This window comes from Sinocyclocheilus rhinocerous, unplaced genomic scaffold (assembly GCF_001515625.1).
Source record: "Sinocyclocheilus rhinocerous isolate Xijiao unplaced genomic scaffold, SAMN03320098_v1.1 scaffold1063, whole genome shotgun sequence".
NCBI lineage: Eukaryota > Metazoa > Chordata > Actinopteri > Cypriniformes > Cyprinidae > Sinocyclocheilus > Sinocyclocheilus rhinocerous.
In genome coordinates this window covers 782,474-804,281 of record NW_015625586.1, presented here as the reverse complement: position 1 = coordinate 804,281, position 21,808 = coordinate 782,474, and the positions used below count along the sequence as shown (strand labels likewise).

Sequence of the window (21,808 nt, the reverse complement as noted above, 5' to 3'; positions counted from 1 at the left end):
TTTGAGGTAGCAGCACTCAGCAAATAATATTCACTAAGACAATATGCAAAACTGTCTGAAATATACATACAAAAATATAAGTTTGAGAGGGATGGAAATTATAATCATATTTAAGAGCACTTATACAACTTCATATTCATCTTGCTACATACACATACACTGGAAGGACAGAAATAGTTTCCTCTACACCTCCCCCTTGCACTTTGCTTGTACCAAAACACAAGATAATCCATTTATGTCATTCTCCCACAGACACACTGCAGCAGTGCAATCCGCTTTTTCTTCCTTTCCCATAATCACCTGAACAAACAAGTACATATGGTAAGACATTTTCATGCAGAAATGTTAACATGCAACACAGTCTTGGTCTGTGAATGCACATATATAAGAACGTTTCCAAAAAAGTATATTGTTGAAATAATCCACGTGAGGTACTCATAATTGTAGTTTTACTTTAAAGAATAATTCACCCAAAAATGAAAATTCGCTGAAAATTTACTACCTCAGGCCATCCTAGATGTAGATGAGTTTGTTTCTTCATCAGAACAGATTTGGAGAAATGTAGAATTACATCACTTGCTCACCAATGGATCCTCTGCAGTGAATGGGTGCCGTCAGAACGAGAGTCCAAACAGCTGATAAAAAATATTGTTTTCTCCAATTAAAAGTTGTTTCACCTGAATCAGGAGATAAACATGCACAGATCAAGCACCATTTAAAAGGTGATGGACTTTTTCCACTGGAGGAAGCATTATTATGGATTATGAGTATACTTTTAGGCCAGAAGCGACAGTTTAAAGTTAAAACACTTTAATGTTAGATTTGTTTCTTACAAAAATGCAGCTTTTCACTTCAGAAGATGTTAACTGATGGACTGTAGTTGTGTGGATTACTTGTGGATTATTGTTATATTTGTTATCAGCTATTTGGACTCTCATTCTGACGGCACCCATTCACTGCAGAGGATCAATTGGTGAGCAAGTGATGTAATGCTAAATTTCTCCAAATCTGCTCCAATGAAGAATTAAACTCATCTACATCATGAATGTAGAAATAAATAAAGTGAGTAAATGTAATGAAAATTTACATTTTTCATTTTTGGATCAAACAGTCTTGGTCTGTGAATGCACATATATAAGAACGTTTCCAAAAAAGTATATTGTTGAAATAATCCACGTGAGGTACTCATAATTGTAGTTTTACTTTAAAGAATAATTCACCCAAAAATGAAAATTCGCTGAAAATTTACTACCTCAGGCCATCCTAGATGTAGATGAGTTTGTTTCTTCATCAGAACAGATTTGGAGAAATGTAGAATTACATCACTTGCTCACCAATGGATCCTCTGCAGTGAATGGGTGCCGTCAGAACGAGAGTCCAAACAGCTGATAAAAAATATTGTTTTCTCCAATTAAAAGTTGTTTCACCTGAATCAGGAGATAAACATGCACAGATCAAGCACCATTTAAAAGGTGATGGACTTTTTCCACTGGAGGAAGCATTATTATGGATTATGAGTATACTTTTAGGCCAGAAGCGACAGTTTAAAGTTAAAACACTTTAATGTTAGATTTGTTTCTTACAAAAATGCAGCTTTTCACTTCAGAAGATGTTAACTGATGGACTGTAGTTGTGTGGATTACTTGTGGATTATTGTTATATTTGTTATCAGCTATTTGGACTCTCATTCTGACGGCACCCATTCACTGCAGAGGATCAATTGGTGAGCAAGTGATGTAATGCTAAATTTCTCCAAATCTGCTCCAATGAAGAATTAAACTGATCTACATCATGAATGTAGAAATAAATAAAGTGAGTAAATGTAATGAAAATTTAAATTTTTCATTTTTGGATCAACTATTACGTTCGGTACTGGACTTCATTTCCAAATGGCAAATGGGTGAATTAAAATAGACAAAGTGTATTAAAAATAGATGTAAGAGAGTATCAGTAACTTTGTGGAGTACTTTTAAAATTACATTTGAAAGTATTGTGTTCACCCCCTTCATCTCTCAATCCATTTCCCTCCATCGTATCGCTACGAGTAGAGAAGCTCCTCTTGTTGCCTAGCAACAAGCCTTTGGAAATTCCAAAAGAGACCACAGAGACCATAGTCTACCTTTCCTCATGGTGCATGTGTGTGTTTGTGTGTATGTGTGTGTGTAAGTGAAGACGGATGGGTGCAAAGAGTGCGCGTAGAGTCAGAAACTCCGCTCCCTATGTCAGACATGCAGGTGCACAAGTGTGTGTTTGTGTGCTTGTTCGTGCATTTGTATGAATGTCTCTTTGGTTTGAACATCTGGCAGGCCCCTGCTGTTGCAGTAAGAATGTGCGGTGGAGACCGCGCGACTGTCAACTGGTGTGAGAGTGTATGTGTATGAAATCATGCATGAGACCACTTGGGTCAGCACTTGTGTGTATGAAGAAAATTTCAGACGGCATTTAGAGGCTTTTGCATCTGAACTCTTCATATATATATTGGCATTTTCGCATTTATTATGATAGGACAGATCAGATTCTGACTGATTTCTTCGGAACGTCTCATCCCAAATTGATGTTATGAATTTGCGATTAATTTAATTAATCGGCACATCATGTAAGTAATTAGATTTTAAAATATATAATCGCTTTACAGTCAAATTATACACATAGATAGCCTGTAGGCTATATTTATATGTTTCTTATTTATGAAAAACTATTAAAAATATGTAATTTTAATTCCATTTTTCATAAATATATATTGTGTTCAAAATATAATTATATTTATAAAATTCTATACATAATTTGCATATTGTTTTTCAATACATATTTATACACACACACACATAATTTTATTCGTATACACGCATATGTCAACTTTTGATTTTATAATACTTATAGACACTAAACTGTTCAATTGGTGAGCAAGTGATGTAATGCTAAATTTCTCCAAATCTGCTCCAATGAAGAATTAAACTGATCTACATCATGAATGTAGAAATAAATAAAGTGAGTAAATGTAATGAAAATTTAAATTTTTCATTTTTGGATCAACTATTACGTTCGGTACTGGACTTCATTTCCAAATGGCAAATGGGTGAATTAAAATAGACGAAGTGTATTAAAAATAGATGTAAGAGAGTATCAGTAACTTTGTGGAGTACTTTTAAAATTACATTTGAAAGTATTGTGTTCACCCCCTTCATCTCTCAATCCATTTCCCTCCATCGTATCGCTACGAGTAGAGAAGCTCCTCTTGTTGCCTAGCAACAAGCCTTTGGAAATTCCAAAAGAGACCACAGAGACCATAGTCTACCTTTCCTCATGGTGCATGTGTGTGTTTGTGTGTATGTGTGTGTGTAAGTGAAGACGGATGGGTGCAAAGAGTGCGCGTAGAGTCAGAAACTCCGCTCCCTATGTCAGACATGCAGGTGCACAAGTGTGTGTTTGTGTGCTTGTTCGTGCATTTGTATGAATGTCTCTTTGGTTTGAACATCTGGCAGGCCCCTGCTGTTGCAGTAAGAATGTGCGGTGGAGACCGCGCGACTGTCAACTGGTGTGAGAGTGTATGTGTATGAAATCATGCATGAGACCACTTGGGTCAGCACTTGTGTGTATGAGAGTGCGTGTTTAGACATAGCACACTTGATCCCTCACTATCTGCAGGTTAATGTGCTAATGTGCCTGTCACCATATTTCTCATTATATGGTCATGCCTGTTAGTCTTCCTTTATATTCCTTTTTTTTGTATGTGACTCACATGTGAAAGAGTGTGTCCGCTCCTCAGGGGGTCTCAGCACCCTGTTTTTGTATTAGCCACTACATACATTGTAGAAAAGTGCTGTTTTCCCGAATATCTGCACGATTGCAAATGTGATATTGATTTTATGCAACAGTTCAATATTGTGTTACGTTTTAGATTTAATAATCTGTTTTTGTGTCTCTGAACAACATACAGCAGTGTTTCGTTACAGAATGAATTCGCGTTTTTGAATGAATTGAGTGATTTAGTGAACCATTCATAAAGATTAATTTGCTTAATTTCTGAATGAATCAGAATCGATTAGAATAATCAGAATCGTTAATTGATTGAATGAACGACTGAATGAATTACTGCCACCTACTGGCGGTTTTAGTTTCATATATATATACATGAAGAGTTCACCATTCATAAAGATTAATTTGCTTAATTTCTGAATGAATCAGAATCGATTAGAATAATCAGAATCGTTAATTGATTGAATGAACGACTGAATGAATTACTGCCACCTACTGGCGGTTTTAGTTTCATATATATATATACATGAAGAGTTCAGACGCAAAAGCCTCTAAGTGCATCCTCTTTTGCATCTGAACTCTTCATATATATATATTGGCATTTTCGCATTTATTATGATAGGACAGATCAGATTCTGACTGATTTCTTCGGAAGCGAAGTGGGAGAGAGATCGGGGCGTGATCGGGAATATTTAGAGTATCATAGAATATTTAGAATATTTAGAATATTTAGAGTATCAAGTTGAAATAACTTATTTTCTTGTCTATTAAATGTTTTTCTCATTTTACACAACAATGAATTAAATTATTTGGGGGTAACGTCTCATCCCAAATTGATGTGTTATGAATTTGCGATTAATTTAATTAATCGGCACATCATGTAAGTAATTAGATTTTAAAATATATAATCGCTTTACAGTCAAATTATACACATAGATAGCCTGTAGGCTATATTTATATGTTTCTTATTTATGAAAAACTATTAAAAATATGTAATTTTAATTCCATTTTTCATAAATATATATTGTGTTCAAAATATAATTATATTTATAAAATTCTATACATAATTTGCATATTGTTTTTCAATACATATTTATACACACACACATAATTTTATTCGTATACACGCATATGTCAACTTTTGATTTGATAATACTTATAGACACTAAACTGCACATGTACTGATTACTGTTATAGACTGTAGCGCATGCTAATGTATTCAATCAACCCTGATATTGAAAAAAACACGCACAAGTAATATGTGTTTATTTTGTTAGTGCTTCAATGCCACTTAGTCATTCCAATCTGCTTGCTGTTTTCTGTTCACCTACTGGCTCTGGGCTTCCCATACCTTACTTCTCTTCTCCTGGTGCTCTTTCTCACATGTTATTTGTACCAAACCAATTATCCATCAATTTCTTTCTCTCTCCATCAAAACCTGTAACTTGTTTTCTTTCTGCTCAGCTGGTTAACAGTGCTAGGCTGAAATAATGAGACTCGGCACTATTAGTCTCTAATGGCCTTTAATTAATTGAGAGGATAACAATCCAGTTTTACTATTTTAACTAGTGCTGTAAAATCGATTAATTGCGATTAATCGTATCCAAAAATAAAAGTTTGTTTACATAATATATGTGTGTGTACATTGTATATTTATATGTGTATATATACAAACATGCATGTATATATTTAAGAAATATATATATATATATCTTAAATATATTCATGCATGTGTATACACGCACACATTGCAATTAATCGATTTGACAGCACACTAATTTTAAAATGTTTTGGGGCAAATTGGAATACAAAACTTGCCAAAGTTTCATATTTCATAGAAATATCTTTTTTTAGGGTTAGGGTTAGGCACTAATGCACTTGTGGACATGTTACACTAATTGTAACATGTCCACAAAAGGTGAAAACATGCATTAATACCCAAAGCTGTTGCAGAGGACTTTAAATTCAGTAGCTTTACTGTGCAAGGACAGTTTCCATTGTTGCATTTCTATAAAACTTTTTGAAGTCACACTCAAACCCACAAACATTTGGCATTTCTGAAAAGCACATGTTCTTTTTAATATGCACCAGGGTCTTAAAACCAGAAGCAAAATCCAATAAAAACAAGATAAAAATCAATGGATGTGTCTCAGGAAGATGGTTGACCTATACAAACTAGGCCTCTTTGATTCAATGTGCAGAGAAATACACACCAAACCCTTATTTTAAATCCAAAATCTGAGACATCACCAAAACTCAACCACGTCACAACAGCTCTTAAAGAAGCAACAACATATTGCTTAATATTTTGTGCAGGTTTTAATGATTACATTGACAGATAAGGTCTATCCTGTGATAGCGATCATGTAATATCCGCACGCTGCTAGTTATGAAATATGAATCATGACCAACGCAACAAAACCCATGCAGTCAACGTCGCCGGCTTTTGAACTCCACTAGTTTCATTCTTCTTAATAGCAACTCTAGTTCTCCAAAATGAGAAACTACCCCATGCCTTTTCTGATCAAGTGCTGCCGCAACACTACCACTTGACCTCTGCGGCTTACAATAAATTAATAGAACCTAATTAGAGCGGTTAAATTAGACCTTGATCCGAGTATGTTAACAGCAGTGCGTTCTCGGATAAAAAGATCACATACTGAGGCTGCGGGGCTGATCGGTAGCGTGAGGCTGGTTAATTGGGAAGGCAGGCCTGCGCAGTAGCAGGAGGCTTTCTTCACCGTGTACTATCCGCTCGGCTTTCATTACATCTGGGCCGCAGAGCCTCTCTGATCAGCGTGATAGCATCCTAAAAAGAGTTGTATTAAGAGAGGGGCACAACACGAGCGATTTCACAAGCAGCCAATATAATATGCCACACACCGGCCAAAGAGGCGGACGAGCCAAGGTGATACAAAAGAAAGAAAAGGATCATAACGCACAAAAATATTCTCATTCTCTCTGTCTCAATCGCATATATTTAAGCAAGCCAGAGAAAGACACAAAAATCCTTTGGGAGGAGATGGAAAGAATAGGGGGGAGACAGAAGAGTGGGAAGAGAAAGGGGTGGAATGCATTGAAAAAAGGAGAGATTTTTAATGAGGAAAAACGCACAAATGAAGGACTGCTCATGCTACAGACCCTCTTAAATCCCCCCAGACTAGAGCCAGAGAGTTAGACAGAGAGTTAAGACGGCATAAGATCAGCGAGTCCTCTTCAAAACAAAATCTTTAGAGGAAGTGTGTGTTCTGACTTTACAATGTGTGTTCTGGTAATGTGGTGCGTGTGTGTTCTGATATTGTATCGTGTGTGTAGGAGTGTGTGTTCTCACGCATGTATCATTAGGCATCATTAGAGCAAATTATATGGAAGGAGAGAGACAGATGCTGCCCTTGGCACATGTAACTGTGAACCCTTACACCACTGCAGCACAGACAGCAGCTAAGACCACAGAAACACAACACGCGTACACACACACTAGCATGCAGAAATACATGCAAATCACTTATACTGTATAGAAACAGTACTTATAAATAGGGATAAAGGGATAGTTCCCGCTATCTTCCTCTCTGTCATGCTGTGCAGTGTGTTTGCAGTATTATTTTAGTCTACATGCATTAATTTTCACTGTCAACATTAATAAGCAGGGCTTCTTTATCAGTGACTGTATAAAGGACTTAGAGTCCTCTTAGGGAATCTAGGGATGGTTCATCTAAAAAGAAAATTCTGTCATCATTTACTCATCCTCGTGTCGTTCCAAATCTGTATGACTGACTGTCTTCTGTGGAACACAAAAGAAGATATTTTGAAAAATGTCTCCACAAAGTGATTTTTTTTGTCCATGCAATGAATGTCAATAGGGTCCACACTGCAAAAAAAAAATGTTTTACTTTACTTGAGCATCTTTCTTCGAGTTCAAAAATCTAAATATTCTAAAATCAAGACACACTGTACAAGCGATTGTAATTTTAACTGCAATAGACTAAAAATTCTACGGTAAAAACCTGTTAACAAGTTAACGGTAATTTCCTTTACTCTTGCAAGTTTACAGTAAAATACTGTTATATATACTAGTTTTTTGTATGTAAAAAAAGTTATCTTATAATTATGGTGGTTGATATTGTGATTGTCAGACAGTAACTGTTAAAAGCAGCAGCGGATTTTTTGATTGTTTTGTGAATCAAGACACACTGTACAAGCGATTGTAATTTTAACTGCAATAGACTATAAAAATTCTACGGTAAAAACCTGTTAACAAGTTAACGGTAATTTCCTTTACTCTTGCAAGTTTACAGTAAAATACTGTTATATATACTAGTTTTTTGTATGTAAAAAAAGAACAAGTTATCTTATAATTATGGTGGTTGATATTGTGATTGTCAGTAACTGTTAAAAGCAGCAGCGGATTTTTTGATTGTTTTGTGAATTACAGATTTAAACTAACATTTAAAGGTTAATCTATAAATGCAGTATGTTTAAATTTTTTACTGTATTTTCACATAATTATTCTGGTAACCTCAGATGCCAGTTTTTTTTTCCGGTAATTCGTTTTTGTTTTTTTTTTGCATTTACTTTATAAAAAAAAAAGAAAATTAAGAAAAATAAAGAAAATAAATTACAAAATAAGTAAACGTATCAAACGTATTTTTCACAGTTTTTGCTTAAAACAAAACAAAAAAACTGTCAGTGTAGGAAAAATGTAAGTTTATTTTTCTGACCCCATTGGTGGATTTTTTTTCTCAGAAAACAAGACTTATAAATATGATGTAATTTTTCTTCTCAAGTAAATGTATCTTTAAGAATTTTTAGATATTTGTAATATAAAACAAGACTTGCAGTGCAGTGTTGTTTTTCACTCTATTGACTTTCATTATATGAACAAAAAACATCTTTTCCACAAAGCCATACAGGTTTGGAATGACATAAGAGTGAGTAAATGATGACAAAATTGTAATTTTTTAGGTGAACTATCTCTTTAAGGTAATTCTAATCCTTCATACAGTCAAAAAGCCCTGCTTATTAATGTTGACAGCAGAGATTAATGCATGTAGACTAAAATAATATCGCAAACACACTGCACAGTATGACAGAGGGAGAAAGAGAGCGAGAGAGAGAGAGAGACTACAACAACAAACAGAAAACATGCCCACAGGAAATGGAATAAGCCATCGTGCAAGTGAAATTGTAGCACATGTGGCTCAGTCCAAACACACTTCATCTTTCCTGTTCCATCCATCCCACCGTTTCTCCTGCCATGGCGCATTCTAACAAATCTCTTCTCCTCCTCCCATCCATCCATCCTTCCTTCCCTCTCTCCCAAATCCTTCATCCTCCTCCTCTTCTTCACATTTCTGCATGTGTAATCCTATAGATTCTCTGATGTTATGCTACACACTCACTCCTCTCTGGCTCTTGTCCTCCTCCTCCTCACTCTCTCTCCCTCTCTGTCTCTCCCCCTCCTCTTTTTTCTCTCTCTTTCCCTTCCTCTATCTCTTTCTCTTGCACCACCTGTTAGTGCAGACCCCTGTGCTTTGGAATTCACTTGTTTATGAGGGAGTCTTTCACACTCACACAATCAAAGGTAAGAGAAAATCCTGCTTATTTATCTATGCCTGTAACTTCCTAGTACCTGTTCTGTAATTTAATCTCCCGGCATTTCCTTGTTTATTGCTTTATTTGTTTGTCCCTCTCTTTGCAAACCCCTCCCTCCCTTTCTGTCTCTCCGGTAATTAGTCAATTCATTGTTAACCCCTTCTTGCTGTGTTAATGTGCTTCCTAGTATTTGGAAATGCAATTAACATAAAGTTCCCTCTGCCCGTTTACCGCCGGTCCCCTTAACCTCTCCTTTTCTCCGCGTGCGTGAGCCTCCACAACCTGCACTCATTGTGCGTTAAGTATTAATGTACTCATGTATGCGTGCACATTAACCTTTTCGCTCTCTTCCTGTTTCTCTCTCACCTCCCCTCCACCCCTCAACTCTCATTTGCTGTTTAGTTTTTGCATGATCTTAACTTTGGATGGGGAGAATTTACTTCATTCTGGCACACAGCAGGAAGATATGTGAATAATCTGACACTTGGTGACACTGTGATATGAGACACTGTGCATGCATTGCTTTTTTTGAAGCTCTTGTGGAAAGCGTGTGATGCGAACCGCTCTCTCTCTCACGCTCACTCTGGTAATCCATCAGTGTCTGAGTGACACAGTGACTGACTGTGAAACGGTGATGTGCTTCTCATCAGGACCACTGATCTCGTGTGAATAAAAGAGAACATGATACTTCTGATGAGACACAAGTGAGAGTTTAGAGACAGACAGACAGACAGACAGACAGATATAGATAGATGGATGGATGGATGTAAAGAGTATAAAATAAACTGATCATTTTTAAGGATGTTTAGATATTTTTGATAATAAAAAAATTTATTCTTGCTATTTATCTATTTATTATTTAAAAATTTAAATGATTTTAAATGATGATGATGATGAGTATTATTATATTTTTGTATCTATTATATTATTTTTTATCTAGATAGTTTTATATTTTATCTACAGAGATATGGATGGATGGATGGATGGATGGATGGATAGATAGATAGATATAGATGATAGATAGATTGATTGATTTATAAAGTGAAGTAAATTAATCATATTTTAGAATGTTTAGTTATTTTTGATAATAAAAATTAATCAACAAAAGGATTTATTCTTAGTATTTATCTATTTATTATGTAAAGTTTTAAATTATTGATTTATTAAGTTTTATTATGAATATTGTTATTGTTATTATATTTTATTATTATATTATTTTTATTATATATATATATATATATATATATATATTAATGTATGTGTGCGTGTGTATGGTAACACTAGATTAAGGAATTTACTAGTTGCTCATTAGCATGCATATTATTTGCATATTGGCAGTTTATTAGTTTTAAACACATATTAATGCCTTATTCTGCATGATCATATTTTAGATCTTTTAACTCCACCCCATACCCAAACATAACTACTACAAAGAACTACCTTACTTTCTATTAATTATCAGTAATTAGGGATTTATTGAGGGAAAACAGTTGGTTAATAGTTCATATGTGTTCCCTGATCCAAAGTGTCACTAGACAAAGATACACATCAAGAAAAGGACTACTTTTTATAAAGATGGATGGATGGATGGACAGAGAGACAGATAGATAGATAGACAGAGAGATAAATAGACGGAGAGAGAGAGAGAGGGTGGGAGATCAACATGCGTAGATTGCAGCAGAGAACCCCACAAGAATTTTAAAGACTGATACAAAAGAATGAGAGCGAGGAAAACAGTTGGTTAATAGTTCATATGTGTTCCCTGATCCAAAGTGTCACTAGACAAAGATACACATCAAGAAAAGGACTACTTTTTATAAAGATGGATGGATGGATGGACAGAGAGACAGATAGATAGTTAGACAGATAGATAAATAGACAGAGAGAGAGAGAGAGGGTGGGAGATCAACATGCGTAGATTTAGCCTCCAGGCAGAAGCAGCAGAGAACCCCACAAGAATTTTAAAGACTGATACAAAAGAGTAAATGAGAGCGAAACAGGTCTGTATAACCAGATACATGTGTCAGTTACACAATTAAAGTATTGCGCAGCTTAGTCAGCTAGTTAATTTGATCAGCTAGCGAGCATGTTGTCAGCAGTCCAAATCCCATCTCGCCATTGTGTTTCATGATGTGAGTTTGGCTACAAGTGCCAACAGTGTCATAATGTACTGTGACAACACACTGCCAAACATGTCAGTAATTTACAGTACTGGAATATCTCTCTTCATTACTTCCTCTCACTCCCACATCCCACCCCCCACTCCGAGGCGTCTTCTCAACAGCCTCTTCATGTCTTGCTGTGATCCAATCTCAAGCGCTGACATTCATTCATTTTGTGACTGCACTCACAGAGTTAGCGGGCTACTGCGCAATGCGTACAGTTCATAATGCAAGCAGTAGGCAAGAGAATCTGCGTGCTGCCACGACAGTGTTGTGCATGCAACTTATTGCAAGTTTGTATTTGTTTTTATTGATGACATAAAAGCAACAGTGATAACATGAGAGTTAACTATTGACTTCACTAGCTATTTGGTTTGTTAAAACACTGCTTAAAGACTAGATTTCTCAAAAGATTGTGCTAGGAATGAGGTCTATAGTTGCCTGCCTAGAGAAGCACACATAAAGTCTATGTAAATTAGATTACATTCTAATTCGCCGCTGGCTCTGTAGTTTCTGAAAGACATAAAATCACTTTTGAATTGAAATGAGCCCACACAGTTACCTCTGAAGATGAAAAAATATAAGATACAATCACATTCAGTTGATAAGAATTAGATTATTATTCAGATTTGTTCGAGTGCGCACGTATCATTTCTTCCGAAACCTTGTTTTGTCATATAATGATTTTAGATGCAAATTGACATTTCCCTCAGTCTGAGGGCTAAAAAACAATCCTTAGATTTCAGTCCTCGCCAGTGAATTGCAAATCATTGAAAATGTTTAAATAAATAATTAAACAAACCGGCTTCATAAACCATCATGGACACATATTATTATGTACAGCAGGTGGTGGGAAGAGATTTGATTTGAAGGCTGAAAAAAAAAAAATTCTGCTTGGCGTGAGGTACTGTGCTAAACGCTAATCTTGTTAGCGTCCATGTGTCATGATCTCATTAGCCGCGCTGCACCAATGCCATTATGACAACTTACCTGCCACCACCGTGTCGACAGCCATGATGCCTGTCAAAACAGTGGACACCCTGATGGATTGACAAGTAGAAATCAGTGCAATGGCATGTAATGATGGGCCAGAATTACCTTAAAGGTCAGCTATGTATGAGTATGTGTCCCATTCATGCATTCTTCCTTCTCTTGAAACTGCGGCTATGAATGTCTCTCTGATCCTCTCTCCCACTCTGTCTAAATGTTCCATGTTTTTTGGACAAAAAATGATGAAAATAAAAATAAACTAAAATACTGTTAAACACTGTGTATTATTAAAATATTCATATAAAAATATTCATGTTTTATTTACAAAACCATTCAAATCTTTTTTTTTCATGTCTCTTATGCTCAACAAAGTGAATATTTCAGTAGTATTGTGAAATATTACTACAATTTAAAATAACCATTTTCTATTTTAATATATTTTAAAATGCAATTTATTCCTGTGATGCAAAGCTGAATGTTCAGCAGCCATTACTCCTGTCTTTATGATACTTTCTTATTATTATCAATGTTCAAAACAGCTGCTTGATATTTTTGTGGAAACCATAATACATTTTTTTTCAGGATTCTTTGATGACTAGAAAGTTAGAACAGAATTTATTTGAAATAGAAATTATTTGTTTACTGTTGCTTCTAATCAATTTAATCAAGTATTAATTATACACTTATATTAAATATACATTTTCTAAAAATCAAAAAAGAAGGTAATTTTAAAGTCAGTGTGACCCAAACAACATTGGACTCCTTGCTGAATAAAAGCACCCAATTTCTTTTTTATATATATATATATATATATATCTTACCCTTAAACTTTTGAATAGTAGTGTATAATAACTACATTTAAAAACGGAAATATTAATGGTAATATTATTATTAAAATATGATAGATAAATGTACTAGACATGATAATATATATCTGCACTTGCCTTTTTAAGAAGGGTTTCCTCTCAAGGAGACCATCAAAACTGGGGGTTCATGGCATCAAAATTCCCATTCAATTGGGGACCTATCACAGGGACCAAGACGAAGTTCCAGGTTGTCATACCTTAACAATGGTGCTGACTGTTCCATGGTAGCACCACAGTCCAAAATTATCCTCCCTGATTGAAATTCTTCATTATTTCTGCTGGGATTAGCTGCAAACGCCCTGAAACATTCTCAGGGGAGCTTTATTTGCATATGGAATGTGCCCTCAGAAACAAGACGTTTTGGCTAGAACCACGAATAAGTCATAAGTGCATTCTCTCTGTATCTTATCAAATCACACACTCATTTTCTCTAAACCCATTTCCCATCCTCTCCTCGTTCTAGCTCAGTAACTCTTAAAACTAATGTTTTGTGGTCTACTTTGTGAAGCTGCTCCATTTGTGGTTCTCAGTGGTGCTTTAAGCCAAGCGTTTAGTGAAGTTGACAAACCTTAACTGCCGCACTGTTTTGCAGCTCGGCTCACGTTGAGGGGCGGGAAGAGGAGGTTGGAATTGAAAGTGTGCTGTCCGGCATCTCCGAAACAGTTTTGACAAGCCAGGTCAATTCATCTCAGTCTAGAGGTATTTCAGATCAAATGCATAGCTGACAGTCTGTCAAAACAAACAACAACAAACAAGGCTGTCTAGAGGACAAGTCTCTGGAACAAGGTCTTTCATTTAGAAAGGAAACCATAAAGGCTTAACAGCGGTTCCAATTTACATTGAATAAGACTGAGGAAGCCTGCAGGGAAGAGGAAATCGGCCAAGCACTGCTTCTGGCTTCAAGCATAGATTTTTGCTCACGACTTCTAAATAAATCAGAGCAGGGCTTAGATGGCGAGTTCTTAAAGCTAGAGCTCAGCACAAACTTCTTAAGCCGCAGCATCCAAACGCCCACTCTCCTCCAACTCTGAACCTCCAACCGCACTCTTTCCTCACTGCTTTGTACCTACTCATGCTCACAGCCTCTAGCCTATTACTCTTGTGCTGTAGTTTGCAGTTCCACTCTGCAACAAGGTTGTAATTCTTGTGTTTATTTGTGTCTGCTTAATGTATAACGCTTTTTAAGTAGAGCTCAACAAAGAGACCTTTGGTTCTGGTTTCTAACATAGGTCTCTAGATCCAGTAAATATCTGCAGCTCCTTTATGTTACATTTTCTTTATCTCTCAAGAAAAGATCTTTAGTTCAAACTCCGTGGTCTTTACATACAATGGAGAATGTAGGACTAAATACATTTCTGTGAATGCAAGTCTGCATAGTGAGTTTCTGCTGTGCTGGGGTGATCTACATGAACATCTATTACCGTGAAACTGCTTTGAATTTGCTGTTGAACTATATTAAGTGTGGGAAGTTTGATGGTTATGAATTTTGGCTTTTAACACCAAGTTCACAGGTAAATCTCTGAGCCGATCACCATGTGACCTTGAGCAAGGCACTTAAGCTATGTTCAGACCATGGGAATAGAATACGCACTTTTAATAAAATGTAAAAAAACAAAAAAAACGAAAAAAAAAACAAAACAAGGGTGTTCATGTAGAGGTTTTCATGGGGCAATGTGTATGTGTAAATTTAGGTTTAAATTATTTCGATTTCGAGAAAAGATAATCAATGCAGTACTTGACCTGACGCTTCCATGACAATTGGTCACAAACGTCACAATGAGCTCAAAGCAGCATTAAAAAACCCTTCACTCCTGTTTCACGATTAAAGGAGTAGTTCACTTCCAGAATATTCTGATAATTTACTCACCCCCATGTCATCCAGGATGTTCATGTATTTCTTTCTTTAGGCAAAAAGAAATTAAGGTTTTTGAGGAAAACATTTCGGGATGTTTCTCCATATAATGGACTTCAACGGGGATCAACGGGTTGAAGGTCAGCTTCAGTTTCAGTGCAGCTTCAAAGGGCTCCACACGATCCCAGCTGAGAAATAAGGGCCTTATCTAGCAAAGTAATCTGTCCTACCAGCAACTAATGTACACATATTTTCATTTCAACTCTTTTGTAAACAATATTAACCTCTAAATTATGCACCATTTATTTATATGTAAAATTATTTTAAAAAATACACATGTACATTATTTTATATAATTAATGAATTATATAATATAAAAATAGAGCAAACTCAGCAAGGCATTTAAAATCCAAAGAAGTGAGGCAGATTAGTGCTATCGGGTGGATAGAAGTATATCAAATCAAATGTAATACCACGGTTTCACCACTAAATGCCTGTTTAGTCCTATATACAAACAGAGCTGCACAATGCCTATTTGCTGAAAAAAGTGTTTTCAGACATAATTATATACTTTCATTAGGTTTTGCATTTGGATATATGATCAACGACTACTTTTTGTCAAGGTTTGATTTTTTTTTTAACATATTGTTGAGTCTTCTGGCTCTACTAGCTGGTAAACAGTCTCAAAAACAACAAATTCTGTGCTTACTGGAGTCACGCCAAAGATTTTGCATACCGGTAGTTCTTTGGTCACTTGGTTAATATGGAAGAAAGCTGCGAGGGTAGTCAATGAAGATACAGCGAGGTGTTAGAACTCATAAGTATTATGGTGACAGCTACATACAAGCAAAACTTGAGGGAAAACTATAGTAGGAAACCATCCCCCTTATTGTGTGTGTGCACAAATTCGCTGGCTTCCGTAGCACATCACCTTATAAATGAAGGTGTAAATGTTGATTTCAGTGGCCTCAGTGTGCTGCGTGCCATCTTTGTTATTGTTCTTTGCACATATACAGGTAATTTAATTTACTCGCCGTCATATCGTGCCAAACCTGTACGACTGACTTCCTTCTGTAGAACACAATTAATTTTAATTTATTTTTTAAAATCTGTTTTATTTTTGCCCATTCAATGAAAGTCACTGGGATCCAGTGTTGTTTTGGACCCCACTGACTTCCATTGTAGAATATCAGTCATACAGGTTTGGAACGACATGAAGGTGAGTAAATGAAGGCAGAATTATCATATTTGCGTGAACTATCCCTGTACCGCAGGTGGCTCTGGTGGAATTGTCTGTGTACTTGAAGTCGTTTTGGATTATCGACCGTCTAATAAGTGTCAAAATAACACTCTATTTCTCTGCTTTAGCTCTATGACGGTGCGTAAGGGAAAAAAGCTCACCATCTCCATCCAGGAACACATGGCCATAGACGTCTGTCCTGGCCCCATACGACCAATTAGACAGATCTCTGCCTATTTCCCTCGACTCTCCCCGACCGCTGAGCCTATCTCTCCTAACCCTGCTTCTCCACTGGCTCTCAGCCCGGGGGTTGGGGCCTCTGGAGGAACGAGCGCAAGTCTCTTGTCCCCTCTGCAGGCAGGGGCCAGAGGAGGGGGTGGGACTCTGTCAGCAGCAAGCAGCATTGAGACATCGGTGGACATCTGCAGTTCAGACAGCGATGACAGTAGTAAGTTATGACATATTGTGTGCTTAACTACCTACAGGATCACACACACCATCCGAGGGACACTCTTTAGTCACACATCAATACACAACTGTAACTGTAAGGTATATCATGAAAGTATAATCAGGTTACATAAGTTGTACTGTGCCCTCTTAGCTAGTGAGTCGCATGTGAGTGCATAATGGGAGTTTTGAGAGACCATGCATTTTAGCGATGCCTGTCGAGTAACGTGGCAGAGAGTGGACACAGACGTGATATGATGACACCCTCTGCAGCATCTTCTAAAAAAACATTAATTCATATTAAATAAAAAGGTGAAATATACAATATACATAAGATTTAAACAATAAATGCATTTTGACGCTCTTTAATTTGATGTAACGGATTACTTTAATGTATAATTTTTCAAGTAATTGCCATGGAAATCAACCGTGGAAACTAAAGACGATAACAAAATAATACAGTATGTCTCCTGACGGTACATTTACATCAGGGAAGTAATTCAATGTCCATAGCTGCTTATTTAGGACTTAGATAAAAACAAATCTTAAAATCATAAATATACTATATAACTATATTTACAATAAAACTATATTTTAAATTATAATTTTACCTGTTATCTGTAGTGTATGTTTAAGTACATCTCCAAGTTATGTCAGAAAATGCAATCTCCTGTCAAAAAATACCTGAAAAGGAATCTTATGAGGCCTTGTACTAAAAAACAAAACAAAAAAAAACAAGTTAGGTTTGGAATAGAAAGTGGAGACTTTCCTTTTGTAGTTCATAGCTACAACTCAAAATGGCTTTGAGGACAAAACAACGATGGAACAGGTCATATAAACATTTTAGAAGTTAGGCGTAGAATGTAATATAATTAGGTATTTTATTGTTTTAAATATATTATCCATACGGTAATGTCAGTCCACAAATGAACATCCTACCTGGTATATGCCTTGAAGGAATACATAGCTTTTGAACATAGCAAGGTATTTTGTTTGTCATATTATCTTATTTAAACTCTTGTTTTTTTCTTTAGACTGCCTGGCAAAAATTAAATGTGAATTATTATGCTAATAATTGTGCAATGTTAAGCCTATGCTTTGCATTGGCAAAATAAATTGTACAGGCTTAATATTGCAATTTGCTGCAATCTGTCAGATATGTATGCCTCATAATTGTACTGCATAATGGATTGTTTAATCTGCTTTCTATCAGGTTTTATGGTATAGATATTATTAACATTTATACTATCATCCCTATTATTGTGTAGCTGCACTGGGGACATTAGAATTTGAACTGAGGTATGAGAGAGCAACCAGTTCACTCCACTGTACCATCATCAGAGCCAAGGTAACGTCTGCCTCACACCTCTGCAGTTCACTACACACTCACACCTATTCATGACTCACACTCCAAAACCTGCAGGTGATTTACCCTTTAGCAGTTTGTTTTGCTTCAACAGAGCTCCATACTGTTGTTTCTTTATATTTTTTTATTCAGCAGATTTTGTCTAATAAATTGTTTGTTTTTTGGTGTAGGGTCTGAAACCCATGGATTTTAATGGCTTGGCAGACCCTTATGTCAAACTTCATCTTCTACCAGGAGCATGTAAGGTGGGCAAGTCCTGTTTGGAGCAATTACATTTACAAATCTAAAACAAAACATGACCTTTGACCTATATGACCTAATTCTATGTAAGTGTCCTCTTTATATGGCCAAAAATGGATGACCAAAAAACAAACCCATACTATATGTGCTTGTTGAACATTTACTCGCAAAACTATGGGAATTAATAGAGAAATGATCTTGGGATGGGATGCTGGGATTTGCTCTCATTCAGACACAAGAGCATCAGAGAGGCATTGATGTTGGGTGATGGGGCCTGACTGATAGTCTGCGTTCCAATTCATCCCAGTAGTGTTCATTGGGAGCCGGGTCTGGGCTTTGTGCCTGTCACGTTTTTCTACACCATTTCATTATAGATCTTGCTTTGTGCACAGTATTATCATGCTGGAACAGAAAAGCATGCTCCCCAAACTGTCCCAAAAATTGCCTTCAGTGGCATTAAGGAGTCTAGCCAAAAACATAAATTAGAGGGGAATTTCCAAATATTTTTGGAAATCATATTAAATCATATTAAGTTTTTGTTTATGAAAATATAATCAAAATGAAGAAACATGACAATGTGATTACATGCTAAGTAACTCTGAAATATCTACTACTTTTATTTCAGAAACAACTACTGCTCAAAAGTTTTTATAGCATTTATATATATATATACTACCATTCAAAAGTTTGGGGCTAGTAAGATTTTTAACTGTGTTTGAAAGAAGTCTCTTATGCTCAACAAGGCTGCATTTATTTGATTTAGTGTCACATGATCCTTCAGAAATAATCCTGATATTCTGATTTAGTGCTAAAGAAATATTTTTCATTATGAATGTTGATTCATACCTTAATATTTTTATTAAACCATTATCAGTGTTGGGGAAAGTTACTTTTAAAAGTAATGCATTACAATATTGCGTTACTCCATAAAAAAGTAACTAATTACAGTACTTAGTTACTTTTTATGGAAAGTAATGCGTTACGTTACTTTTGCGTTACTTTTAAAATCTGGACAGGGCTTGCTTGTTTGTTTTTAAAATAAAAAAGTTATATTTGTGTGTTAGTGAGATGAATTAATGCATATTCATATTTATTTTAGAACTACAGTAACATCTGATTTCTCTCAACATGGGGACAGGAGAGCTGTCAATTAATACATTGCAAAAAAAAAAATGTAACTTGCGTTACTTATTTGAAAAAGTAACTCCGATATTCTCTTGTAAATGAAAAAGTAATGCGTTACTTTACTAGTTACTTGAAAAAAGTAATATGATTACGTAACTCGCGTTACTTGTAATGCGTGTACCCCCAACACTGACCATTATAATTTTTTTTTTCATGATTTGATGAATAGAACACCGTTATTTGAAAGAACAGCGTTTATTTAATTATTAATTTCTTTACTTTTGATCAATTTAATGCGTCCTTACTGAATTAAAAATATGATAAAAAAATTCTAAATCCTATTGACCCCATATTTAGTGTGTGTGTGTGCATATATAGTGTGTGTGTGTGTGTGTGTGTGTGTGTGTGTGTGTGTGTGTGTGTGTGTGTGTGTGAATATTAGAGGATTAAGATATTAAGATATAATCTTCACTCTTTATTTATTCATTTATTCAAAGTGTTTTATACCCACAGGCTAATAAACTGAAAACCAAAACTGTACGTAATTCTCTAAATCCTGTTTGGAATGAGACTCTCACTTACATTGGCATCACAGAGGAGGACATGCTCAGGAAGACTCTGAGGTTAGTGAAGACATCTGTGCATTCTTGAATATCTCTTTATGGGTGACTCCAAGTGGGCTGTGATTCTATTCTGGATATTTCTTTAAAATTCTCCTCTCGGAGAGCAGTTATTTGAGAGTAGCCTGCATATCTTGCTTCGACAGTAGGTGTGTAGGTGTGTGACAGAAAGTGTGCCTGCTTAGCAGAACTTCCTGTCGCTTATGAACCTTCAGGAATGATCAAGTTTCTGGGTACATTTACTGTTGTGCGCGCCTTGGAAAGTCGGCACATATTTAGGCTAAATATTTTTGCAGTGCTGAAAGGCACTCTTCAGCCCCATCATCTCCAAGGAACCTCGCCAGAGGAGGAGTGACTGCTGTAGCACTCGGCTTTATCCTGCGATTATCCACAGAAAATTACCTGTGTGCTCATGATATAAATGAACAGTATCCCCTGGCAACCTGGGACTAGGACTGCTGGTATTTTCAAACTTGCCCTCTTTTTCAATGGCGGGGTGACAGTAGTCAGAGAAAAGTAATTTAGCCGTTTATCTCCAAGGGAGAGTTCAGGAGCAGAGAAGGGAGTCGATTCCGCAAACACGCAAGCAAACCTTTGAAAAAAAAAGAGCAGGCGCTTACTTCCGACCAAACTGTCAGAGCCAGAAATATCATCCTAATCCCATTCATAAATATACATTTCTGTCTGAGCCATTTTCAGCTATTGCTGCTCTGCGGAAGATATTTTTATTGCCTTTTTATCACTTTCGCCCATACTACATTTACAACTTTCATGTTTATCTTTGCCCTCCTTCCAGTATAATTGAATAACTCTCTCGCTTTCTTTTTTATGTTGTTGTTGTTGTTGTTTTTCTCAGGTTATCGGTGTGCGATGAGGATAAACTGACTCACAATGAGTTTATTGGAGAGTCTCGTGTGGCCCTGCGACGTGTGAAACCAGACCAGACGAAACGTTTCTACATCTGTTTAGAACATCCACCACCTGTAAGACACACATACCTACTGTTTCTTTTTGAGTCTGTGAGAAGAGTACCTGACGTTAATGCAACATTGTGATCAACGACTGATCTGAATGTAATTAATATAAGCTTGTTCTAGCTAATCTTCACCAGTTAATGCTGTAGATAGATAGTCAGACAGACAGACGCACAGAGACAGACAGACAGACAGACAGACAGACAGATAGATAGATAGATAGATAGATAGATAGAGACAGACAGACAGACAGACAGACAGATAGATAGATAGAGACAGACAGACAGACAGACAGACAGATAGATAGATAGATAGATAGATAGATAGACAGACAGACAGATAGATAGATAGATAGATAGATGGATGGATAAACAGAGACAGACAGACAGATAGACAGACAGATATATAGACAGAGACAGACAGACAGACAGACAGACAGATAGATAGATAGACAGACAGACAGATAGATAGATAGATAAACAGACAGATAGATAGATAGATAGATAAACAGACAGACAGACAGACACACACACACAGAGACAGACAGACAGACAGATAGACAGAGACAGACAGACAGA

The 21,808-nt window shown here is 36.1% G+C and overlaps 1 protein-coding gene across 2 annotated transcripts in view; it reads left to right on the top strand.

The window, feature by feature from the left end:
• The first annotated feature begins 220 nt into the window (after window positions 1-220).
• Window positions 221-21,808, top strand: part of LOC107754561 (double C2-like domain-containing protein alpha) — a 44,120-nt gene continuing 22,532 nt past the window's right edge. The window contains exons 1-6 of one of the 2 annotated variants that reach the window (XM_016571055.1): window positions 221-321; window positions 16,587-16,906; window positions 18,174-18,253; window positions 18,442-18,516; window positions 20,150-20,259; window positions 21,113-21,239. In XM_016571055.1, coding sequence (XP_016426541.1) covers window positions 16,591-16,906; window positions 18,174-18,253; window positions 18,442-18,516; window positions 20,150-20,259; window positions 21,113-21,239 — 708 coding nt within the window. In that variant the 5' untranslated portion in view covers window positions 221-321; window positions 16,587-16,590. Of the gene's footprint in view, window positions 322-9,229; window positions 9,338-16,586; window positions 16,907-18,173; window positions 18,254-18,441; window positions 18,517-20,149; window positions 20,260-21,112; window positions 21,240-21,808 lie in introns of those variants that run through there. The other variant, XM_016571046.1, reaches the window with a different exon arrangement.